The sequence below is a fragment of the Anabrus simplex genome, chromosome 7 (genome assembly GCF_040414725.1).
Source record: "Anabrus simplex isolate iqAnaSimp1 chromosome 7, ASM4041472v1, whole genome shotgun sequence".
In the NCBI taxonomy this organism is placed as follows: domain Eukaryota; kingdom Metazoa; phylum Arthropoda; class Insecta; order Orthoptera; family Tettigoniidae; genus Anabrus; species Anabrus simplex.
The window spans coordinates 163,177,904-163,201,781 of NC_090271.1; the positions used below are offsets into that span (position 1 = coordinate 163,177,904).

Genomic DNA, 23,878 nt, shown 5'->3' on the forward strand with positions numbered 1-23,878 from the left:
CTGCGACCACCAGTCCCTCAATGCTAAATTCCTCCTACCCCACCCCTCCTCAAAGCCTCACAGCAGGACATGCTCCCGCTCTACCTAGATCATATCGTAATCTGGCATCGTGCTGACTGGCCTGCAATGTGCTGAGCCCTGGAATGCCTTCCCTGGAGCCTTCTCAAAATAGCTGATATCGAATCGGCTCTTGACCTGCTGTACGATTGGCTGCAAGCTGCAATTAAAGACTTCATACCTGCACAACGGGCAACTACCAGCAAATATCAACACTGGCTATCACAAGTGACCAGACTGATACTATGTAATAAAAAGAGAGCTTGGCACCTGTGGAAAGACTTCCCTAACCCACACACTCACAATACCTTCATTAAAATCCGCCACCACGTGAGGTTTATGATTAGAAGAGACTACAAAACACACGTAGACAAAGTCATTGAAAATGTCCCCAGCAATCCCAAGTGGTACTGGAGTCTCATCAACATACAGAGAAGGACGGAGTGGATTCCTGTCAGCGTGAACCACAATGATGCAACAGCAGACGGCGCCGATCACAATGAACTGTTCAACAGGTATTTCTTCTCCAACTTCTCCCCTGCCTTACAAAAGCAACCGCTCCCTCCCGTAGGTACAGTTTTAAGCAGAACCCTATCAAGCATAACTACCACTCTAAGTGAAGTTCATAACCTTTAAACTCTTTGCACCAAGAAAGCTACCGGTCACAAAACTATCGGTCCTCTTTTACTAAAACATACAGCCAGCACACTTTGCAAACCTCTCTCTAAATTATTTAACATATGTTTTGCCACGGGCTATCTTCCTATTACCTCGAAACAGGCAAATATTGTTGCATTTCTCAAATCAGACAACAGATTTAATGCTTCATCTTACTGACCAATTTCTATTCTCCCTATACTATCCTTTATCTTTGAAAAAATTATACACCAGCATCTCCTCGCATTCCCCTTGCCCTATATCTCAACCAATCAGCATAGTTTTCTACCAGATGGCTATTGTCTAACAAACCTGGCCACTCCACACAGCTTTGCATTACATGCCATTGCAGCTAAATCACAGCTAGATATCTGCTACGTAGACAATTTGAAAGCTTTCGATTCTGTAGACCATACTCTGCCGCTCCATAAACTCTCAGAACGATTTAATATACATTACAGTCTTCTGACCCTTGTTGCTGGCTTCCTACATAACCGTTGGCAGAGACTGGTAATATCAGGTACTTCATCCTCATGGCTACCAGTCACCTCCGATGTCCCACAAAGCAGTGCTCTTGGCCCCTTGCTGTTTTGCTTGTTTATGGACGATCTGCCATCTGAACTCAACTAAACAGCAAATACCCTACTTTTTGCTGATGACTGCAAGATATTTAGGGAGATCAGGAATCTAGCAGATGTAGCTCTGCTACATTCTTCACTTAACACCCTCTTGAACTGGTGCCGTACTTGGAAACTCATCCCCAATCCACAAAAAAGCAGCAACATGACCATAACACTAAGTAAATCTCCTCTACCGACATCATATTACCGCCGAGTGCAACAATTCATATATAGGACAAACCGGAAGAAGTTTCATAACCAGATATGCTTAACATTTCGATGCCCAGAAACACAACAAACACTCAGCAATGAGAAATCACATGAAAGATAAGGGCACAGCTTCATCACCATCGAACAGGATCTCCAAATTTTAGAAAGAGTAAAAAAAGGCACATTCATGACCGAGTTCGAGAATTTATACATTTTCCTGGACCAAAAAAACAACGTAAATAAAAACCTAAATGACCCAATAGATAACAGAAGCCCTTTATATGACCAAATAGTAATTTCGTTCAATAAGATAAATCTCCAAGACAAAAATTTTAAAATTTTTTAAACATCAAAAAGCACCCCTACAACGTTGACGAACACATCACGCCAACCTTCCCCTCCCAACGCACACGACTCCCTCCCATACGCCAACCACAAGCTGACGAACACATCACACCCCTCTTCCTCTCCCAATGTACACAACTCCCTCCCATGCACCAATTATAAGCCCATAACCCCGCCTTCTATCGTCCACTCCCCTCCACCAAAATGACACGTACAACACGAGGAGCAAAACGTTAGTGATCACCAATGTTCCTGAAACTTCCCACTCAAAACGTCAACAGCCCAACAACATTAAAGGTGAGCGCAAACATCATATATTCCACAGCGGGGGGGGGTCCCTGGCAAGGAGTAACATCCCGCAAACCCTAACACTGGACCTTGAGTGGGTATCGTGACGCGTTGGCGGGTGACAGATAGCCGGCACCTGGCTGGTAGCGTCAGTTGACCAATGACGAGCCGGACAGGCGTTTTCCTGAATATACTGAATAGGAGATAACGGACCACCTGGCCGGTAGCGTCAGTTGACCAATGACGAACCGAACAGGTGTTTTCCTGAATATACTGAATAGGAGAACACGGACCACCTCCCCAACCCCAAGGTGTTAAGTGTGGCTTGAATTAATCCATACCGAAGGGGTGCATGGCACATGGGTGATGTGTCACTAACGGAGCCTCAGGGAAACTAGGTGACCTTCCTGAGTAAGTAACCTTACTCGGATAAACGGAGCTCTGTCTGAGCTGACCATCTACTTCTTCGGTAATCGTGGGACCGAAACGGAGACCCTAGAACAAACCTTAAGTGAAAGCTCAAACTCAACAATACAAGGAGTGGATTTTTTTTTTGCTAGTGGGTTAACATCGCTCCGACACAGATAGGTCTTATGGCGACGATGGGATAGGAAAGGCCTAGGAGGTGGAAGGAAGCCGCCGTGGCCTTAATTAAGGTACAGCCCCAGCATTTGCCTGGTGTGAAAATGGGAAACCACGGAAAACCATCTTCAGGGCTGCCGACAGTGGGATTCAAACCCACTATCTCCCGGATGCAAGCTCACAGCTGTGCACCTCTAACCACATGACAGGAGAAAAACCAATAACACTATTTAGTATTAAAAGATACCCTACAGAGCACAGAGTGCCTCTAATCGCATGGCCAACTCACCCGGGAGTGGATTTATCCACAGACTTATCATCAGAAGACTCTAAAATGGAGGTGACTGAAATAACTCCAGGAGTGGTTACATAACCAGGAACATCAGAAACAGGGATTAAACCTTTGAAAAAAAAAAATTTTTTTTTAAACTCTCTGGAGCACAAAGGAAGAAACTAACGAGGGAGAGGAAGATGAGGGAAGGGACCTGGACGGAAAACAAACCGCCCAGGAGCGAAAAGACCTCAACTTCCAAAAGACCTCACTCAGAATCAAGCACTCATAAACAGCGAGTACCAAAGCATCGAAGAAGCGAATCAATGCAACCTTCGAGCTACAGGGACACTGTAAAAGGCATCAAAGTAACCGCAATGGCTAAAAACCAAAAACTTAACCAGGAACAAGCAGACCTGTTGAAAGGGAAAATTCTAGAATTGCTGGATGATAACCCTGAATAGGTGTCACCACAATTTCTGGATAATAAATTCTCACAGGGTATCCTCTGGATGATCTGTAAGAATGAAAAAACTAAACACTGGCTATCCAGATCTATAGAGTGACTTGGCAGCCCTTGGGAGGGAATGGAGTTGCAAGTTCTAGACTACAAAGATCTCCCAAGGAGGCCAAGGGTCCTAAGCTGGGCCCCAGTTACAAACGATGTGGAAATGATGAACACTGAATTTTCAAGACCGCATTATCATCGAAACAGACTTTCAACCTATTAGACGTGTTACATATATTTAGTACGTGGGTTTGGGTCCCACTGGTGGCCGGTTGACCATTTTTGTTCTGTACTTAACATCTCTTCTACACGTACTAAATGTACGTAACACAACCTAATATGTTGAAAGTCGGTTTCGATGACAATGCGGTCGTGAAAATTCAATATTCATTGACTTGGCCCACAGCGGGCGACTTAAACGCACTCTACAGTGTGATGGCAGTAGTGCCAGACCTGTAGCTTAGATTCTTTCCAACAGAACAAGGATGACCTAGGCCACCGTAGCTCAATTGGTAGAGCAACCGACGCAAAATCGGAAGGTTGTGGGTTCGGATCCCACTGGTGTCCGGTTGGCCATTTTTGTTCTGTACTTAACATCTCTTCTACATGCACTAAATGTACGTAACACGACCTAATAGGTAGAAAGTCTGTTTCGATGACAATGCGGTCATGAAAATTCAATATTCATTGACTTGGCCCTCAATGGGTGACTTGAACGCACTCTACGGTGTGATGGCAGTAGTGCCAGACCTGTAACTTAGATCCTTTCCAACAGAACAAGGATGACCTAGGCCACCATAGCTCAATTGGTAAAGCAACCAACGCGAAATCGGGAGGTTGTGGGTTCGGATCCCACTGGTGTCCGGTTGGCCATTTTTGTTCTGTACTTAACATCTGTTCTACACGCACTAAATGTACGTAATACGACCTAATAGGTTGAAAGTCTGTTTCGATGATGTGGAAACCATCGAAAAAATACTGAAAGCACAGAACCAAGGACTTCAGGTAAGTGACTAGCAACTTATGAGCAGGAAGGTGACCAAGAAAGGCCAAACTCTGGCAGTCTCGGTGGACCCCGACTCTTATAAGAAGCTAGAAGCAAAACAATTTAAGGTCATCTGCGGCCTAAATCAAGTAACTTTTAAACCACTACAAGGTAAACCCAAACCCAAGAGTGTGAATGAGAGTGGTCCAGGTAGATCTTCAACACAGTAAGGCTGCCACAGCAGCACTGTGTGTGGCGATGAGAGACTGTGACCTGGCTCTAATTCAAGAACCTTGAGTTGCAAACGGCAAAATACACGGATTGGGAGGGGTTGGAGGCGAACTGATATATTGTCGGACCAATCAGACTTCCAGAACCTGTATACCTGCCAAAAAAGGAATTAAGTTACAGGCGGTGATGGATTTCTGTTCCGGAGACCTCATGACAGTGGCAATCCAGACATCATCACAGGAAGGGTCAAGGAGAATTATCCTTGAATCTGCACACCTTCCTCATACCGCCAACTTTTAGAAACAAGAAATAGGAAGATTTTTTTAATTCTTGGATTTCATCACATATATTCCACTACGGTCTAAGTAAAAAAAGGTCAGGATAAAAGGCATACATATCTACGGTTACAATGCGAATTGACCATTAAATTTAAAATCCTAAACTAAGAAAGCATAAAAATGGTTACAAGAAAATGTACCTAATCATTCTCACTTATGACACATACGAATAATATTTCTGTCACATCGACACATGTAACAAAATGCATAATACCATATCTTCTTGCGTAATTAACGCACTTTTTGACGAAAAATACAGGCGAAAATTTCCGATGCGCAAATTATTCAAGGAATTCAGATATTTACAAATTATGTGCAATTCATTTACATTTAATATATACATCAAATATAATATAAACACCATTGTCAACTCATTTAAGGTTATCATCATTTGGCATAAAATTCCGGCATGATATTTTTTCTGAAAAGTCAAATAGGGTACATCAGGTAAGTTAGACACCTGGGTCTGAAGTACCGACACTGGAAAACATTATTCCCGTTACGAACTGACAATACGACCTGAAGTGAAACAAACGTGACCTAATAAAAGTTGCACAATTCATGTAAAGTCATAACAATGACATACCACAAAAAAAAAAAAAAAACAAAAAAAAAAACTGTCCAACATGAGACGGGCTGGGCATCGAAGGAGGGACCCTACTACATTACCCCAAACCGTTCGTATACTATCTTGTACGTGTGACATGTCCATCCACCCTTTTTCCTGAATACGAAAGTGGATCACTCGCGGAAATTTTGCTTTAGGCATTGTTTTTAGTTTTAGAACAATGTAAGGTGCAAGCTTTCTGCCATCAGCTGTTACAGCAAGCATTGGAGTACATTGTTGTTTTTTGCTTCCGGTAGTGTGTACGATAACAATGCATGTTCCTTTCTTATCGACTGTTTGCCTTTGTGGCATATGGAAAATGATTGGCGTCTGACCGGTGGTTCCTATAAGGGAAATCAAATATTCCTTCACCTTACGCTTCTCAATCACAAAGCGATGAAAATGGTTGCAATCATTCGTCATTTTTGGCATAATGTTGTTCTTTGTCGAAGAGAAAAGTTCATTTCTCTTCATAAAATTAATCAAGCCTTGAATAACCTTCAAATCCTAGACACTGATTCCATGTGCAGCGGCTATATCTCATTCTTCTTTCATGAGAAACGGCTTATCCAACGTTGCGTAATAAAATCATATATTCAAGCAGATCCTCCTCTACTTGCGGAAACTCGTCGCTTTTTGGTCCGCGAAATGCTTTGCAAGACTAGTTGGCCACTTGAAGTGAACTTTGTTACTGCGGTAGTGCATGCATTTTTTGGATACTGAATACTTCCTGTCTGCTGCCATATTCCCGTATGTTTCGGCGTAACTGATCACCGTGAGTTTGTATGACACAGTATTACTCAAGTACTGTGGAATGACAATTTTGAGATCACAGAATGTCTCGTTTACTCGCAAAACTAGTGCAGTGAGATTTCCTGCCGGCTAATAACAGCACATTGCCCTGTATTTAGAATGATTGCTTTTGCAATAGAAACCCTGATATACTTATATTTGAGTACTTGACATCTTTATTTCGGAACCCATCCGGAGCTGCATGATGGATGTTCGAAGTTGTGGGTGGATCAAATACGTGAACATTTCTTTTTCTCCACTTTGGACCCAAAAATATTGGGATGCGTAAATTATGCAAGGGAGTTAATTACATGAGAAAATACGGTAGTTTCCTTCATCAGACAGTAAAATGAATGGAAATTTATAGGTATCTCTGAACACTTGGAGATAACGTTTGTTATATTTTTTGGCCATAACGAGAAAAGAAAATACCAGAAACTTTCACCGACACAACCCCCTTAAAACATTCAACTCATTAAAATTATGCACTTAAATACACGAAACTACCACATACAAAATAATTTGATATTTTTTTTTTTTTTTTTTTGCTAGGGGCTTTACGTCGCACCGACACAGATAGGTCTTATGGCGACGATGGGATAGGAAAGGCCTAGGAGTTGGAAGGAAGCGGCCGTGGCCTTAATTAAGGTACAGCCCCAGCATTTGCCTGGTGTGAAAATGGGAAACCACGGAAAACCATTTTCAGGGCTGCCGACAGTGGAATTTAATATGTCCCATACATAATTAACATTCAAAGCATAGAAATGCAAGAAAAAACACATGGCCTACAACTCCGACGAAACTACGCAAAGAAACGATGTTAACAGCGCTCGAACAACACAATAACAAACTCATTCTTTCGTCCCGATTAACAGAGTCGCTAGCGCATGCTACCCTCTCTTGCTTGCAGGACGATTGCCGCCTGGTGAGCGGGAAACACGACAGACGAAGGTGACAGACGAAACACACACAAATAAAGAATCAAATAAATACGCTTGAAAATGAGGTTTCGTAAATTACACAAGCACATAAGAATTTATCGTTTATCCTTTTTTTTAAATTATTTTTTGCAAGTTGCTTTATGTCGCACAGACACAGATAGTCCAAGAGATCATCAGAGGCCCAGAGGAAGACCGCCAGACAGATGGGACAATGAATAGATGATGCTATCTGGCAGAGAACTGCCCAAGACCGTTCCACCTGGAGAGTTCTGCTAAAGACTTACCTGATCTCATGACTTAAAGAGGCCAGATCGTGTAATGACAGAATTGGCTAATAATGATGTTGAGTGGCTTTCAAAGCCGAGAATTGTGAAATACTCTATTCCTACGATAGCTTACTCAGAAATTTTCTAGGATTTCATTGAAAATTTTGTCCTATTTCATCGAATTTTTCCTGTGTAAGAATACGGCGCTTTACTTTCCGTTTTGCGTCAAGAACACTATTCGTTTTTCTAAATTTGTTCACAACTTGACGAACCGTTTCTCTGTGCGGTGCACGGACACTGGGGAATTTGTCTATTAATAGCCGTTTTACTTGTCTACAGGACTCTATTCTCACATAGGAATCATACATGAAGATTCTGTGTTCTAAGATCTTAGCTGGAGTACGGGTGCTCATTCGGTTATACTACTTGGCATCGTATACTTTTATATACGCACTTGGCTTCCCGCAGCCGTGACAGGTTCTGGACCTTCGAAACTTTCTCCACTCTACTTTGGTGTTTGGCCGCAGCGCGTGACCTTGAGTGTGCTACGTAGTCACCGGGAGCTGGCGGCTTTCTTCTACAGATCTGTTCGTCTGCGAATTCAAGCCTTTTTGATCTTCGCAAGTTGATTGTTAATGTTGTGACTTTGTGCAGAACAGAATGTGATGTCGTGTCTTTGTGCCTAACAGTGAAAAACTGACCTCCAACATTCTTAAACATTTTACATGTTTTTTATGGCTGATGATGACCTAGACTAAGGTCGAAACCGGTCCCATTTAAATAGAAATGTATTGAATAGGTTGAACCTCCAGTTATTTAATTTTTAACTTTAACACGAAGACGAACACAAACACGTTGTTTCACAATCGGTCACGAAAGAAAAGAAAAAGGTCAATGACAACAGTACATACGCTCTGCCTTCTAGCCTTTATTATTACGAAGGCGGATCAAATATAAATAGGAATTTGAACATACTGCTTTCTTTTCTTTTTTTTTTTTTTTTTTGCTAGTTGCTTTACGTCGCTCCGACACAGATAGGTCTTATGGCGACGATGGGACAGGGAAGGAAGCGGCCGTGGCCTTAATTAAGGTACAGCCCCAGCATTTGCCTGGTGTGAAAATGGGAAACCACGGAAAACCATTTTCAGGTCTGCCGACAGTGGGGTTCGAACCTACTATCTCCCGAATACTGGATACTGGGCGCACTTAAGCGACTACAGCTATCGAGTTCGGTATTGCTGTTGTTAGTGATAATTCTGAGGCCGGGCTTTGCCAGGATATTGGTGGGGGTGTCTGGAGAAGGGGTTTGCGCGTGCGGGAACAATGGAGAGCTGGGCTGCTTCAGTACGGCGTGAGTGAACAAGAGGTGCAAACATCTGTTGCGCAAGGCATCATTATCAAATTTCTCAGATAAGAGGATACCAATCCTTCTGAAATTTTGAGATAGCTCCGCGCAGTTTGGGGAAGAAACACTATCGCAGACTCGAGTGTATGAGAGGGCTAAAAAATTTGTGGCAGGAAGAGAAGCTGTGGAAAATGAACCTCACGAAAGGAGACCACGCACAAGCATCACTGCACTTTACAGAGGTAAAATTAAGTGTAAAGCATCATTGGAGACAACATTGTTGCCATTCATGACATTAGTGGTGAATATCAGTGAATAAAAATATCACAAATTGTTTTAGACATAGCAGTAAGTTATGGAAGTGTTCAAACCATTATCCAGATGAACTCCATTTCAGAAAATTGTCTGCCAGGTGGGCTCCTCGTCTCCTCAACCATGAACAAAAAACTTTACACCAGAAAGTATGTCAGAGACTCCTGCGTCGCTAGAAGGAGGAAGGAGAGAATTTCTTGCCTCATATTGTGACTTGTAATGAAACTTGGGAGCATTATTACACCACAGAGTCAAAGGAAGCAAGGATTGGCGGCAAAGAGATGAAGCAGGTCCGCTCAAGGCCAAAACATGCCCATCTGCTGGAAAGGTGCATGCAACTTTTTTCTGAGTCTCCGCGGGGTCGACTTTCTTCACGAACAAAGGACAATTAATGCAGCCTATTACTTGTGGATGAAGCTAAAGCTGTGTATCGCAACAAGCGACGCTGGTAACAGATCCAAATCGTCATTCTTCTCCACGACAATGCAAGGCCACATACTGCCGCTTTAACGCGGGAAAAATTGGAGGAAATTCACTGGACACCTTTGGAACACCCTCCATACAGCCCAGATTTATTGCCTTGCAACTAACATTTGTTTGAACCACTCAAACAAGACCTAGGAGGACAACGGTTCGATGACGATGCAAGTGTAGAAGAGTTCGTGTGAAACTGGCTCCGCACACGTCCCTTTTCTTTCTATAAGGACGGCATCAAAAACTTACCAATCCGATGGAGAGAATATGTAACGAAGGTAAGACACTATGTAGAAAAGTTATCTCTATATGTGCGCGTGCGTATGAAAAGGGACCACATGTTGGGTATTCAGATAAAGCTACTGCCATGTTCCATAATACATAACTAATATCATGTAATTGAACTGAATACTTCCGAAAGAAATTAAGGCCTTAAATTAGCATGTAATGTTACGGTCTAATTTTTTCATGGAGACCTATCTATCGATGCTAAGACTATGAGGTTTTATGACTTGCAGAATGTCATTGAAGACAACTAATTGCAACACTACTGCACTTTACAAATATTATCACATACCTTAATGATCGATAATCACAGCCAGCATAAGACAGGAATATCAGTTATTCATGCTGAAGCCTGCGTTTTGGGCATATTATATGCCCTTTCACCGTCTGGTCCCAATGTCCTACCTTTCTACAGTAGCTGCAGGTGGATCGAGATCTCTTCTTTGGGGAGAATTTTCTCGGAGTTGGTGGTTTTCTCTTCTGAGCCTTACTTGTCTTTTTAGGCGTTACACTTTTTGAAGATGATGATGATGATGTAATTATTGGCAGAAGCTGGCTCCGTAAGATTTTCACATGAGGTGGATGGTAGCGGCACTATTGGAGCAGGGAAAGATGTTACAGCGTGACACAGTATATCTTTCTTATCTTCTGATACGAAGGGTCTTATCTTTTCATGGAGATACATCTGCCTATTGATACTAAGTCCTCGAGGTTTGATGAATTGCGGAAAGTCACTGAAGTCAGGCGGTGGATTTTCTGGAAGGATGGTGTAGGGTACTTCGTCAGAAACTATGGATTTCTTTGTCAACACTACACAAGAGTGCCCTTTCATATACAGAAAGTGATGTATCTGGTTTATTTGTGGAATTTTTTTCATTCCAGCACGGAACTTGTTTTGCCAGTCATAAGTAGGAATTGTTACATTTCCGGATTCTGTGCCAACAGCGACAGGAATAATAGAGCTAGAAAACTGACAACTTTTACGGGCAACATTAATTACATATTCAATAACTACACTTTCATTTTTCCAGAATGCTCACTTGAAACAACCAAAATACAAATCAGGTTGAAATTTCATGAGTCCCACTGGCAAAAGTGAAATTTTGCAACTGCCGTTCTTTCCTGCCATAACTCTCCACAAGAGGTATCTCATTAAGCTGATGTTTTTAATTTGCCCAACACAGTTATCAGCAAGGAATTCTAAATGCTCCTCACTTAATGAAAAATTTTCAAAGAAGTGATGTACAAGGGATGAGACAGTATTTACTCCTTTACCTGCAATACAAGCTTCTGGAATAATGTACAAAACAAATTTGTTAAGTGGTTCACACACTACACCAAAGAGAACCAGTCTGTAGCCTGTAAGAAAGAAAATGGGTCCAACTTCTTGTGGATCGTACGATAAGTGCACCTGTTGAGCAAAATCGAAACTATAATGCATTGTGCCCTTGCATGTGTTACAGTTATGTGGCCCAAGAGACAAAGGAGTTTCCAGTTGTCTAATCCCTTGTCTCCAACTGCCTATGATGTTTTTATAAGTAGTCTGCTCTGCTTGGATGTGATTAAGATATTGTATAGCCTTCTCCATCAGATTTCATTTTTCCTCCTCATCCATAATTCAAAGTTCCCTATTACAGTGTGATTCCTTCTACAAGTCATACAAAGATCAGTCTAGGGTATCTGAACTACTATGTTATTGCAAAATGTATGCCAGATGGAATACCAGAAGGAGAGTGATACAGGAAATCTCTCTAATGATTTACAACTGTCAGTATAATGTATGAACGTACTTCTTAGACATGCTAGTTGGGAGAAGCACGAGATCACTTCTTCTTTTTGTAGGGATCTGGCCTGGAATGACAGGTGCATTTTGTTCACTGAAATTGTTCATAAAGTTGACCGCATGTTTACGATCATCATAAGAAATAGATTTTAACTGAGAAGTTTTTAATACGTTACGGTGAATTTTAGGCTGCACCCCTTCTTTCTTGACTTGTTCCTTTAAATATTTTAGCCTTTTAGAGCCACAAGCAAATACAAATTGGAAGAATGACTGACACACCTCCTGCCTTCAGAATTGATAAATTCTATTTTCAAAGAATGAATGAGACTTTCAGGAAAAAATCCAGTGCAATTTCTTGTACAGCCACAACCTTGTTCACGAATTCTTTAACCTCCTCTGTATATTCAGAGGCTGTTTGATCTTCAGGAACATCATGTAGAACACGTGCATCCGCATCAACAGAGTTCTCCTGCAACTTGTCTGTTGAGGGAATTTCAAACAGTTCACTTTCCTCAAAATCACTATCCTCACCACAATTTTCACTTTCAAACTCAAGGGGCTATAATCTATTAGTTTCTGGTCCGTATTGATAGTTCAAGTACAAGTATGAAGGATGAGTTATCCACCTAATCAATACTTTTATTTTACATAGTGTCAATTATTTACATAAAAACAGTACCGGTTTCGACCTGTAAATAGGTCATCTTCAGCTGCTAGAGAACTTACTTAATAGCGACTGTACAGAATAAACACTACTAAAATTAAAATTAAACAAGAATGCCATTAAATAAACATGATACCACTATTCTAAAATTACTTAGGGCCATTTTCCCCAAATCGAGTTAAACCTGGTACAAATTAAACCTGTTTAACTTCAGTATCTAGTTTAAACCCACGTCCATTTTCTCCATCAATTTCTGACACTCGTTTAGTTTAAACGACAGCTCGCCGGTTGAAACTAATGCCACCTCTCGAAGCTCAAGTCTGCGCTAATGTTGGCTGCATTGAAAGAATACTCGAAAGCATGATCGATTGGAATTAGCCAATCAGAGCCAAGTAATCCAATGACTGTCATCGTTGTTTTAATATCAGCTGTTTGTAGAGATTAAATGCGTTCGTACGTAGTGAATAAAGAAGAAATTCAACGGGGAAACTAGAAGGCCTTTGCACTGAGAATTAGATAGATAATGGCATCAACAGGAGTCCGAGTAATCTGGTGGCCGAGTGAAGTACGAAAAACTATTGTGGTTGTATCCTGTCAATGGCATTCTAGTCTGGGAAGTTTATTTCATTTTTTATGAATGTGAATGGAGATATCTCTCTTCATATGTACTTATATATCGACACTTAAATATGCCACGGAAATGCTGTGTGCCAGCCTGTAAAAGGAAATACTTAGTCCGAAAGTCAATATTTTCCTCCAGGTGAAAACTTCAAACAGAAATGGATTAGGGCAATTCACTGAGAAAATTTTGTACCTTCTGATCACTCAAGTGGTAAGTTCCTATTATAAACAGTATGTATATTTATTTTTATTATATTGTGTTGCTTTCGTAACCATGTGATAACATTTTCAATGAACATAACCTATATCGACGCTTAATAACTGTTGAATATAGTAGGCTTACTTTTATATGGTATTTAGTATTTGTAACTATTATGACAAGTCTGTCATTTTGTTTACAGGTTTCCAAGCTGCATTTTCAAGGTGATTTTGAAATAATGGCATGAACGTATGATGAAAATGTAGGCACATTGATTACTGCACCTCTGGATCGTCCACGTTTGAAGAAAGGTTCGTCACTAGTTTTACTTTTATGCGTTTTGTTTTTAAAACATGAATATTGTGGATAACGGAAAACAAATATGATGTAGAGCCTAAAGTTAAACCAAACCAGAATGTGACCTAACCAAATTCAAATTGAAATCTTGTAGTATCTTATATTAATGTAATTTGTGCCAACTGAGCATAATCTTACCTAACCCTAAATCGAACTTCGTCAAATATTAGGCCTATTTAATTTTTCAGATGCAGTACCTTATGAATTATCTGGTTGTCCTGCATATTTATCTGCACCCTCAACCTCGAGAGAACATCCTAAAGATAGCAGACAATGTTTGGAGAATGAATATCTTAATGCAGCTATAATGGATAGTTTACAAGTGCAAGTTCATACTTAAGAGAATCCCTTTGTGTTCTCTTGAAGAATTAAATAAAAGGATTTGTGATTGTGAAGTACATAGTGAGTGAGTTGTAATGAAGAAAACAAAAGTGTGTGCTTCATTTCAGTACAAGTAGTGCCATATAGTAAGGTCATGTGCAGTGTTATCATTATTGATGAAATTTTAAGATTATCAGTTGATATAAGTTATCTGCAAGTGAATAAAGTAAGGGAAATTAAATTTCCAGTAACAGTAAGTAAAACTAATTAGGTTTAATACTTAGTAATATCCTTTTGAAATTTAGCAGCTGTGAAGAACAATGGTTTATTGATGACATGTTATAGATGTTATTTTAGATGTTTTATCTGCCAGTGTACCATGCAAAAAAAGAGACCACTGCAATATTGCATTCCTAAAAGAATAGGTTCCACTGTTGGACTGTAATAACAAGACAGGCGCACAATATTCTTGTGAAACATTGTTTTCTGGTCTCTTGTTCATTCCATCTCTCCACACTGTGGTACAGGTTTTAAGAAGTAGTGTTGTTATGACTATGCCTTGTTCTGTTACCTTATCTATAATCTGTACCAACCTTTCCACTACTCCTGTAGTAGAACAGGACTTTGTTCATTTTCTGTGATACCTAACTCAAAAGTTGAGTTACTTATTAGTAAACAAGGTAAGAGCTTTTGTCATAATGGATGAAATTCAACATTAAACCATAGCATTTTAAGGGTGAAAACATTGTAGGTGAGTCACAAGAAGGTACTCAGTTTGCATCTAGTGAACTTGTATTTATGGTTTTGGAGTCTAGAAACACAAATTCATGTAGCTCACATCATGCCAGTTGTAGACCTTAAGTGTCCATGCATGTTCTCTATTTGAATTTCTCAAACACATAACTTTGAAACTGGCAGCAATAGGGTTTAAAGTTGCTGCCACTGTATCAGATAACAATGCCATGTATAAGAAAGCAGTTTCATATTTTAGTAATCCTCCAGAACTGAAAACAAGTATGATGACCCCATCCTACTGCAGGCCATTGTATTTTGTGTTCAATAGTGTACACATTCTGAAATGCATCCATAATAACTGGTTGAGTCAGAAAAAAACAAGTCACTGAATTTCCAACTTCCAGTAGTCAGATAGGAGAATGAATAGCATCCATGCAGAGTTTAAAAATACTTCATGGAAAGGAAAAATACAATTCATTAAAGTATGCCAATAGTTAAATATTGAAGTCTCTTTCTCCATCTAGTATTGAAAGGCAGAATGTAAAACTTGCACATCAGGTTTGCAGTAGTAGCCTACATCTTTATTGCACTCAAAGATGTTATTACTTGCGTAGCTTACACATTTGCTGTCGCACAGAAGTTACTTCATGAGCAGGAAGGCAAAAGGCTCAGAAGTATGTAATATTCGATGTATAACAGTAGGTGGTTTATTTCTAGGGTTGGACTGCACTGCTGGCCACAGTGTAAAGTTTGTACAGAGTTGTACTGTTTACATTACTGTAGATATCAAGATATTTCATTCTTCAGTATACCAGGCAAGGTGTTCACTGGCATTTTAGAAGGGAGGATGTGATCATTGTAAGTTGGATGAACATCAGTGTGGTTTCAGACCACATAGACTGTCAGAATCAGGTTTTCAGTATGCACCAGGTAACTGAAAAAATGCTACAAGAGGAATAGACAGTTATGTTTCGTAGATCTACAGAAAGCATAGGAGAGAGTAGGTATCAGAGGAAGAATATGTTCACCATAGTGGGGAACTTTCTTTTGACAGAAATAGCTTTTTCATGGAAAACAAAATTTGCTGCTTTTGGTATGGTTTTGTTTAGAGTATAATTAACTTATTTAATCTTCCACTATGCAACTAAACTAATGCAGTGAGTTCACAGTTGCAATCAACAATATTCTGTAAGAAGGAAGTCAGGTCTTGGACAAAACTATATTTATTTACACCGGTCTGTTTTCAAACCAACTTAGCTTTATGGGAGTGAAAGCTTGGTGGACTCAGGATATCTTATTCATAAGTTAGAAGTAATTGACATGAAAGTAGCAAGAATGATTGCTGGTACAAAAATGTGTGAACAGTGACAGGAGGGTACTTAGAATGAGGAGATAAAGTATAAGTCAGAAATTAACTCGATAGATGAAGCTGTATGCATAAATCAGCTTCGGTGGTGGGGTCGTGAGGCAATTGGACGAGGATAGGTTACCTAGGAGAATAATGGACTCTGTTATGGAGGGTAAGAGAAGTAGAGGGAGACCAATACGATGATGGTTTGACTTAGTTTCTGAAGAGTTATAGAGGTAAACAAGGTCACAGAACTAGTTACAAATGGAGGATTTTGGAGGCTGGTAGTAAATTCAGAGGCTTTCACACTGAATGCTGAATGGCAAAACGGTCTGTAATGAAGATGCATGTATAATGATGTGAAGAGAGTTAATGAAGTTGAAATAGTAGGGCTGTAACTACTTATAAAAAGCTCAGAAGTATGTAAAATGTGTATACTTGCATTGCACAGCTGGCCACAGTGTATACATATTCTGTTGAATAATTATTGGTATGTGAAGGGAGTGATTGATATAAGGGTAAGGAGTGTACCTACTGTACTTATGAAAGGATTAAAAGCATGCAAAATGTATATATTTTTCTTGAATTTGTATTAATAAATATTATATTTCAAGATGTTTGTATTTCAATTGATTTTCCACATTCCTCTGTTATCAAATTATGGGAGAAAAGTGCAGTATTGTCAGTAAACTGAATTAATTTATTATTATTATTATTATTATTATTATTATTATTATTATTTCTATCCGACCCCATAGAGAAAGATAGTCATACTGAAAATGTCTTCCAAAATTCTGATATAGATTTTTTCTGTGGGTTGCGATTGGCAGGAAATATTTTACTTCTTTTGAAATACGACGAAGTAACGTTATTTATAATTAATTGAAGTAAATAATAAAACAATGTCTTATATTTCTGTTGAACCGTCGAACCGCATAATTCATGGTAACAAACTAGAAAGAAATGACAGGTGGCATTCAAGTAGTGCTAGGTAAATTATCCCAAAGTTCGAACGGGTTCGAGCCGGCGCGATACGGTATCGAACACTCTCGAACGGTAAAGCGACCCCACCCATGAAGTTGAGAAATGGGGCCTCGTATCCCTGACGTCATTTCACAGTTTTGGAGGCCTTGTTGATACTGGCTGTTCTCTTAAATAAATCGTTTAATTTACATCTGTGCGAAGTGTTGAGCGGTATCATTTAACCCATTGTTTTCTACAATTTCTTGGTAAGTATTTTATATAATTATTTAAAGAAGTACCGTGGCCTAATACGTATTTTGTGATGTCTGTATTATCTTACGAAACACGCGGAACCATTTAAACATAAACATTCTGGTCTCGTAAGTAATATTCCTTTCCTCAGAAAATAAAATTTTCTATAGGACTACTTTTTTTATTACATTATTTATTGCAGATTCCACTTTGTCATCAGCTGATAATGGAGAATTCAGTAAAAAGGAGTAAGAATTTCAATCACACAGAAATCGACTTACTGCTTTCTTTAGTGAGTGCAAAGAAAGATACGATGGAATGCAAGAAAACTGATGCTGTTTCTTTAAAAGAAAAAGAAAAGTCATGGAAGGAGTTAGCAGATACTTTCAACGAAATTAGCGGAAGTGTATTAAGGGACTGGAAGGTGTTAAAGGGGAAATATGAAAACCTAAAAAAGACCTGCAAAAAAAAATTTGCTGAAGAGAAAAGGTAAACTTCAGGTACAGGTGGAGGCCCATATGAGCCCAATTTAATAACCACCACAGACATTAAAATAAAAGAAATTATTGGCACTGTGCCAATCGACGGGTTGCCATCAGTATGTGACTCGGCTTCAATCGTCCAGCCATCACTGTTCTCATCTACGGAGGAACCTTCTATCCTCATTACAAATGCACCAGTTCACCCACTCCTAATTGACAACACATCCTTTTCATCTCTAAATTTTTCTCAATCCCAAGCACTTGTCACCAATGATGATCCTTGTTCCATCAATGAAGAAATAGAAAAAATCCCCATAGTTACACAAGACAGTAGACAATTAGAAGAAATTGAAGCTGTTCCGTATAACAGCCAATTCAGTGGCAGTGATTTAAGAAAACCTACTTCAACCCCACTCCGAGTGAAGAGAAAAAAACCATCACTGGACAGTAGCTTGGCTGGAAAGAAATTAATAGTACTATCGGAGGAAAAACAAGAACTTTTGCAGCTGCAAAATAAAGCAATAGAGGACCAAATTCACTTTCAAAGGGTGGAGCATGAACTTAAAATGAAGCAGATGAAGGAGGAACATACAGCAAAAATGAAACTTCTAGAACTTAATATAAGAATTAAAGAATTTGACATTGAAATGAAATCCAAACAGATGACTTAAATCTCAGGATACTGAAATTGGCCTAATTTGGCCTACTGTATTTTTGTTGAAGCCTGTATTGTCTTATAAGTAGCCTTCACATTATTGTCCTCAATTTTATATTGTTAATACTACAGGTTCGGTACATTTAGTATTTAAGTAAATAGTGTAGTACTGGTAGTCAAAACTGTCCTTTTTACTAGCAAATAACAGACACATGTCAAGGTACAATACATCACAGCAATTTTATGATAGCCCTAATAGGGTCAACTGGGGTAATTATGGGACAGAAATGAAAACTTTCAAATTCTAGGGCACTAAATATCAATGTGGAAAATTGGCATGATGTTAACTTATAATTTGGTATCCACAGTTCATTTCCAGGAAGAAATTGTATTAAAATCTTATAACTGTTTAGCAATTCCACAAAAACTGTGTCCCACAATTATCCCTTGGTTTGGAACATTGTTGGGACAGGCATGAGGCAAAAGAGGGCCACGGTGTTAACTCATTGAGAAAGCTTGTTTGACAGATACTGAGACAAAAGTGGGACAGAGCTTATTCATATTATGTAACTGATTTTTTAAACAACTTTTTTGGGCATAATATTGCAGTACTTTTGTTCATTACATAGACTTTTCTGCTTTCTTGCTACTTCAAATTTCACCAAACACAACCTGACTTCACCCTATGAATGGCCCCAAACAATGTCCCACAATTGCCCCAAATATTAAAAGAAAAATTTCTTGCTTAATATTGATCCTAAGAATTTTCCTAATTTTCCTATTGTAATATTCGTAGTCAAAACTAACCCGTTTACTAATATTTTCACATATATTATTTCTATCACGTCACAAAGGTTTAACATAAACAGCAGTTTAAACCTGCAATACAGAAGGTTTAACTTTGAACCATGTTTAAACTTGATACATCTCTGAGCGCGAGCGAGTAAGTGAGCGGAGCCTCACTTACAATACAATAAGTGGTCCCTTTTCTTAGTATTAAATAAATCTCATGTTTTAGCAGTGATTATTATCAGAGGGCTTTTAAATTCACGCAGTGAGTAGATAACGGTCTAAGCAATACATAGGTATCAAAAACGAAAATTCGACATTTTACTCCATTGAGTGTTTTTTTTTAATTATTTCATGAACTGTTGACCGAGAAGTGGTCCTCTTTTTATGCATGCACACATGTGCATTTTTTGTTAATTCAATCAATTTAAAAAAATAATTTAGTTTATATTTGATCCACCTTCATATGTTCAAGTATGATTGCCATCCATGTGTGTATAGAGTGAAACTTGTCCCGTCCTGTTGTGAGTGAGGGTAGGTAAGGTTGGAGAGGATGTTTTGTTCACTGGAGAAGAGTTTGTAACTTGATTCAAGCATACTGCAAAAGATATGAATGTTTGTTAACATATGTTGATATTCAATGATTTGTCAAATAATATGCTAAGTCTCTTTTCTGTAATTTTATTAAGATTATAAGCAGAGAGATATCTTTCATCAATTGTTATATGTAGATTTTCTAGAATGTTAAGATAAGTTTCTTCATTAGGTGTTCGAAGAATTGCCATATCTTGATTGATAATGAAAAATTGATTTTTATCGTCAATCATATATAGCTTCACAGTCCGTGTTTTTCAATATATATATACCCATATTGGTAGATATTATTGTTATAGGTAAAAGTGACTTAATCTGCTTTCTTTTGTGATTCTTTCATTAGACCGGCGGAAGGGTTTCAAATTATTATTTTTCTAATCTACGGCTTTCTGAGATATTTATTGCCAATTCAAGTGTGAATTTGATTTGTGCACTTATGGAGTAGAGATGATTTAAGAGTATTTCACTACTGATTAATCATTGATCTATAATGGTGAAAATGCTGTTTCCATACATAGTCAAATAGTGGATGGCATTAATTTTGTTAAGTATTTTTGTGTTTTCTAGGTTGTCGATGAAAATTTCAGCCAATATACCTGAAGTGCAGGATCCCACTTCAACCACACAACGATGCCAATGAAGATTATTTTAAAGAAGTTACGAGGTACTTGCATTGTGTTTTAATGTATCATCTCTCAACGTTTTATAACTTGCTACAATCACTGGCAAAACTTGTGTTCTTAGATAGTGTTTTAATTTTGTAATTTTTAGCGGAGAATAGTCTTAGGCCGAAACATGTCCTAATTATTGACTATTTAATTAGAATAGTGTAAATAAGTACAGTATTGAGCAGGTTGAACGAAATATATTTCTGTCAAGGAATAAAAATTGATATGTTATAAGTCAATATTGAACCCGTAATCAAGTCAGTAAGTTGTAACTCACGAAATGAATCACAGACTGTATCTCACAATCAGCGGGTGGATCGATTGTCTTGAACATTTTAAATTCTTAAAACAAGATGATCGCTAGTGATTGCCCCTAGCGTTGCATGTGACGAATCAATAGATGAAGGAAGCTGTTGTACATGCTTAACATCACACCCAAAGTGCTGCAACGGAAATATATGGAAAAGGTACTTACTCAAAAAACAACCCTCAGAAGTTTCATTAGACGTAGGATAGAGAATGTGAAGTTTGTCAGCAGACAAATAAGGGAAGAAAATTTCCAGAATTTTTTTTTGGAAAGAAGCATGTGGATATAATTAGTGAAAACTTTCAAAGAATGGAGAATAAGTAGGTTCCAGACATCGAAAGAAAATGGGTGGCAAACAGGGATGCTGTAATAGAAGTGGCAAGTGAATGTCCAAAAATGACTTGTGTACAGATGGGAAAACGTTAACACTTTGGTGCAATAATGATATGAAGGCAGCTTGTAAATGTAAACGGAATGTGTATCGAAAAGAGCTCTAAGTAAAAACTGATCTGGTTGATAGAAAGCAAACAGATTATTGTACAATCCGAGAAGAAATCACGAGATGATTCCGGTAATAACCTGAAAGGCTTGGTCAAGCATCAGGTCTTCCTCATATGCAATACAGAATCTTATGAACAGGGGAGAAAAGGGAAATGAATGGTGTTTTGGGTAAATCAGGTGAATTCATTATTGTCATCCTCGGCTGCAACTCTTATCTGAGTAAACATATTATTCAGCAGTTTACATTTTTACACTCACATGCTTTAGGAATATGTCTCATATGACTTAGTAACCCAAACTTGGCATGAAACATACATCCACCAGCAATCACCAGACAAACAGAAGGCATATTTTGAAAAATATTATGAAATATTATGAAATTAGACATGAAATGGTGAAATATGAGAACAATGGAGTTCATAGAGAGAACAATGATGGCAGTGAAATTATGCTCATGGAGATGAAAAGATAGTAAATAAACTATATTGTAATTAAGCAGCAGGAAGAGATGAAATTAGACCTGAAATTGTAACATACAGTGACAAGGCAGGAATAATAAAATTAACATGGCATGTGACAAAGGTTAAAATGATGTTGGCTGTAAATTTCTTTAGTAAACCAGAACTATTAAAAAAATTGACTTTCTTCCTTAATTTTTACGTACACCACAATTCAGAAAAAAAACATGAAACTGTTTTTTACCTGGTCCTTTTCATAAATCCCTCAGCCTGCTTTACAGCAAATTCCCATTTATCTCTGGATGACTCGCGAGCACTATAAGCCAAGGTAAGCTTTCTGTACTTCTTTTTTATCTGTAACAAAAACACACTAACAGTACACTCTTAAGGGATATATTTACATACAGAAGTGAACAAAGACTAGTTAAAAGGTCTTACCTGAGAAAGAATTCTTTCTACCTCGTGATTAAAAGAAACTCTCCCTTTGAACCTCATGACACTGTTAGCAAAAACCCAACTCCGACGTCCTTTGTCACCAAAAAACTGGACATGAAGAGTTCGTTTCAGACCACCATCCCCACGTCCTATTTCTGCAAAAATACATGTATCATTAGTAGGAGGGGTTTTATTACAAAAAAAAATCACTGAAAATGCCCTTACATACATGGAAAAATGCTAGAAAATAAGTAAAAAATGACTAAAAAATTTGACCAAACTGAATTCTGGTGACTGAAACACAAGTTTTACAAGAAATACATCTCTATTCTATTTGCTGCTCAGCTCCTATTTTTACAGAAATTTGTAATTTACTTGGAAATGTATATAAATACGAACATAACGATGTAGCATTTTGAACCCCACCCGAAGAACCTGGAAACACACTCTTTTGCAGCTTTCAGATGTTCTTTTGCTTAATGTGCTGTTAAACACAAACTTCCTTTCCACACTTAACACTGCACAATTTACAAAATAAAACACGCCCATCTGCTGTACACATGTCTTTTCCAAATTCATTCACTAACGGAATTAAAAATACACTTTGTGATACCGAGCAAGTGGCTGCGCAGTTTGGGTCATGGTAGCTGTCAGCTTGCATTTGGAAGATAGTGGGTTTTCTGTGATTTTCACATCAGGCAAACGCCAGGGCTGTTTCTTAATTAAGGCAACAGTCACTTCCTTCCCACTCCTAGCCCTTTCTTATCACCATAACACCTGTATTGTTATGAGATAAAGCTAATTGTAAAAAAAAAAAAAAAAAAAAAAGTGATGCTTTCACTTTTAGCATTTTTCTTGCACAGAGCTACTTGGGAGGGTAATTCTGTAATGAAGCAAAAAGTTATATAACTGTTGTTTCCAATTCCTTCTCGTTTCCATTTGTTCTTCCCCTTGGGGTATGTGGGGATGAATGACTAGCTGTAGACGTGGGAATGATGGCTAGTGCATTCCTTGGGCTTAAGACACGTTAGAAAACACTAGACTTTCTCCTAATTATCGGAGTTCTGTATTGTGTTCCTGCACATATCTTGGAAACACAAGACTCACAGGTATAAACACTTTCCTTAGTCCTTCTTAGTCACCAACATCTGCTGTCAGTTTGCTTGTTCAGGAAAGACATATAGCAAAATTTAACTATAAGTAAGAAAAATGTATAATTTTTTGTTTTGTCATATAAATCCATACATTAAAAAAAAAATTTTAAAATGATCTAAACATTCCTCAAAATGCTATATATTGACCTAAAAACTACTAGAAAGTTGAAATAATGATGGATCATACCAAAGACAAAAACTGTAAAATAATGCAAAATAAAAACGTGTTTGTTATATTGCATAACTGAGAGACGTACTAATGCAAAAGGACATTTCAACAACATCCGCCCCTAGTCATAAAAATGAAGGAAAAAAACATGCACAAAGTGTTATTCACCCTAGAACTTGAAAATTAAATCAAATTAGCAAATTGGTTGAGAACATTCATGTTAACAGTATTTTTCTGTGCAAATACAATTAAAAAGTTGAGAGCAAGGATGAGGACATATGCAAGGGATAAGCAAGGGCAGCGTTTAAA

At 38.4% G+C, this 23,878-nt stretch overlaps 1 protein-coding gene across 1 annotated transcript in view; it reads right to left on the reverse strand.

Annotated features, from left to right (window-relative positions):
* Positions 1-23,878, reverse strand: part of LOC136877753 (histone-lysine N-methyltransferase NSD2) — a 386,665-nt gene that overhangs the window by 279,337 nt on the left and 83,450 nt on the right. The window contains exons 9-10 of the mRNA XM_067151960.2: positions 22,250-22,401; positions 22,056-22,165 (exon numbers count right to left, since the gene is read on the reverse strand). Of these exons, the coding sequence (XP_067008061.2) occupies positions 22,056-22,165; positions 22,250-22,401 (262 nt within the window). The remainder of the gene's footprint in view (positions 1-22,055; positions 22,166-22,249; positions 22,402-23,878) is intronic.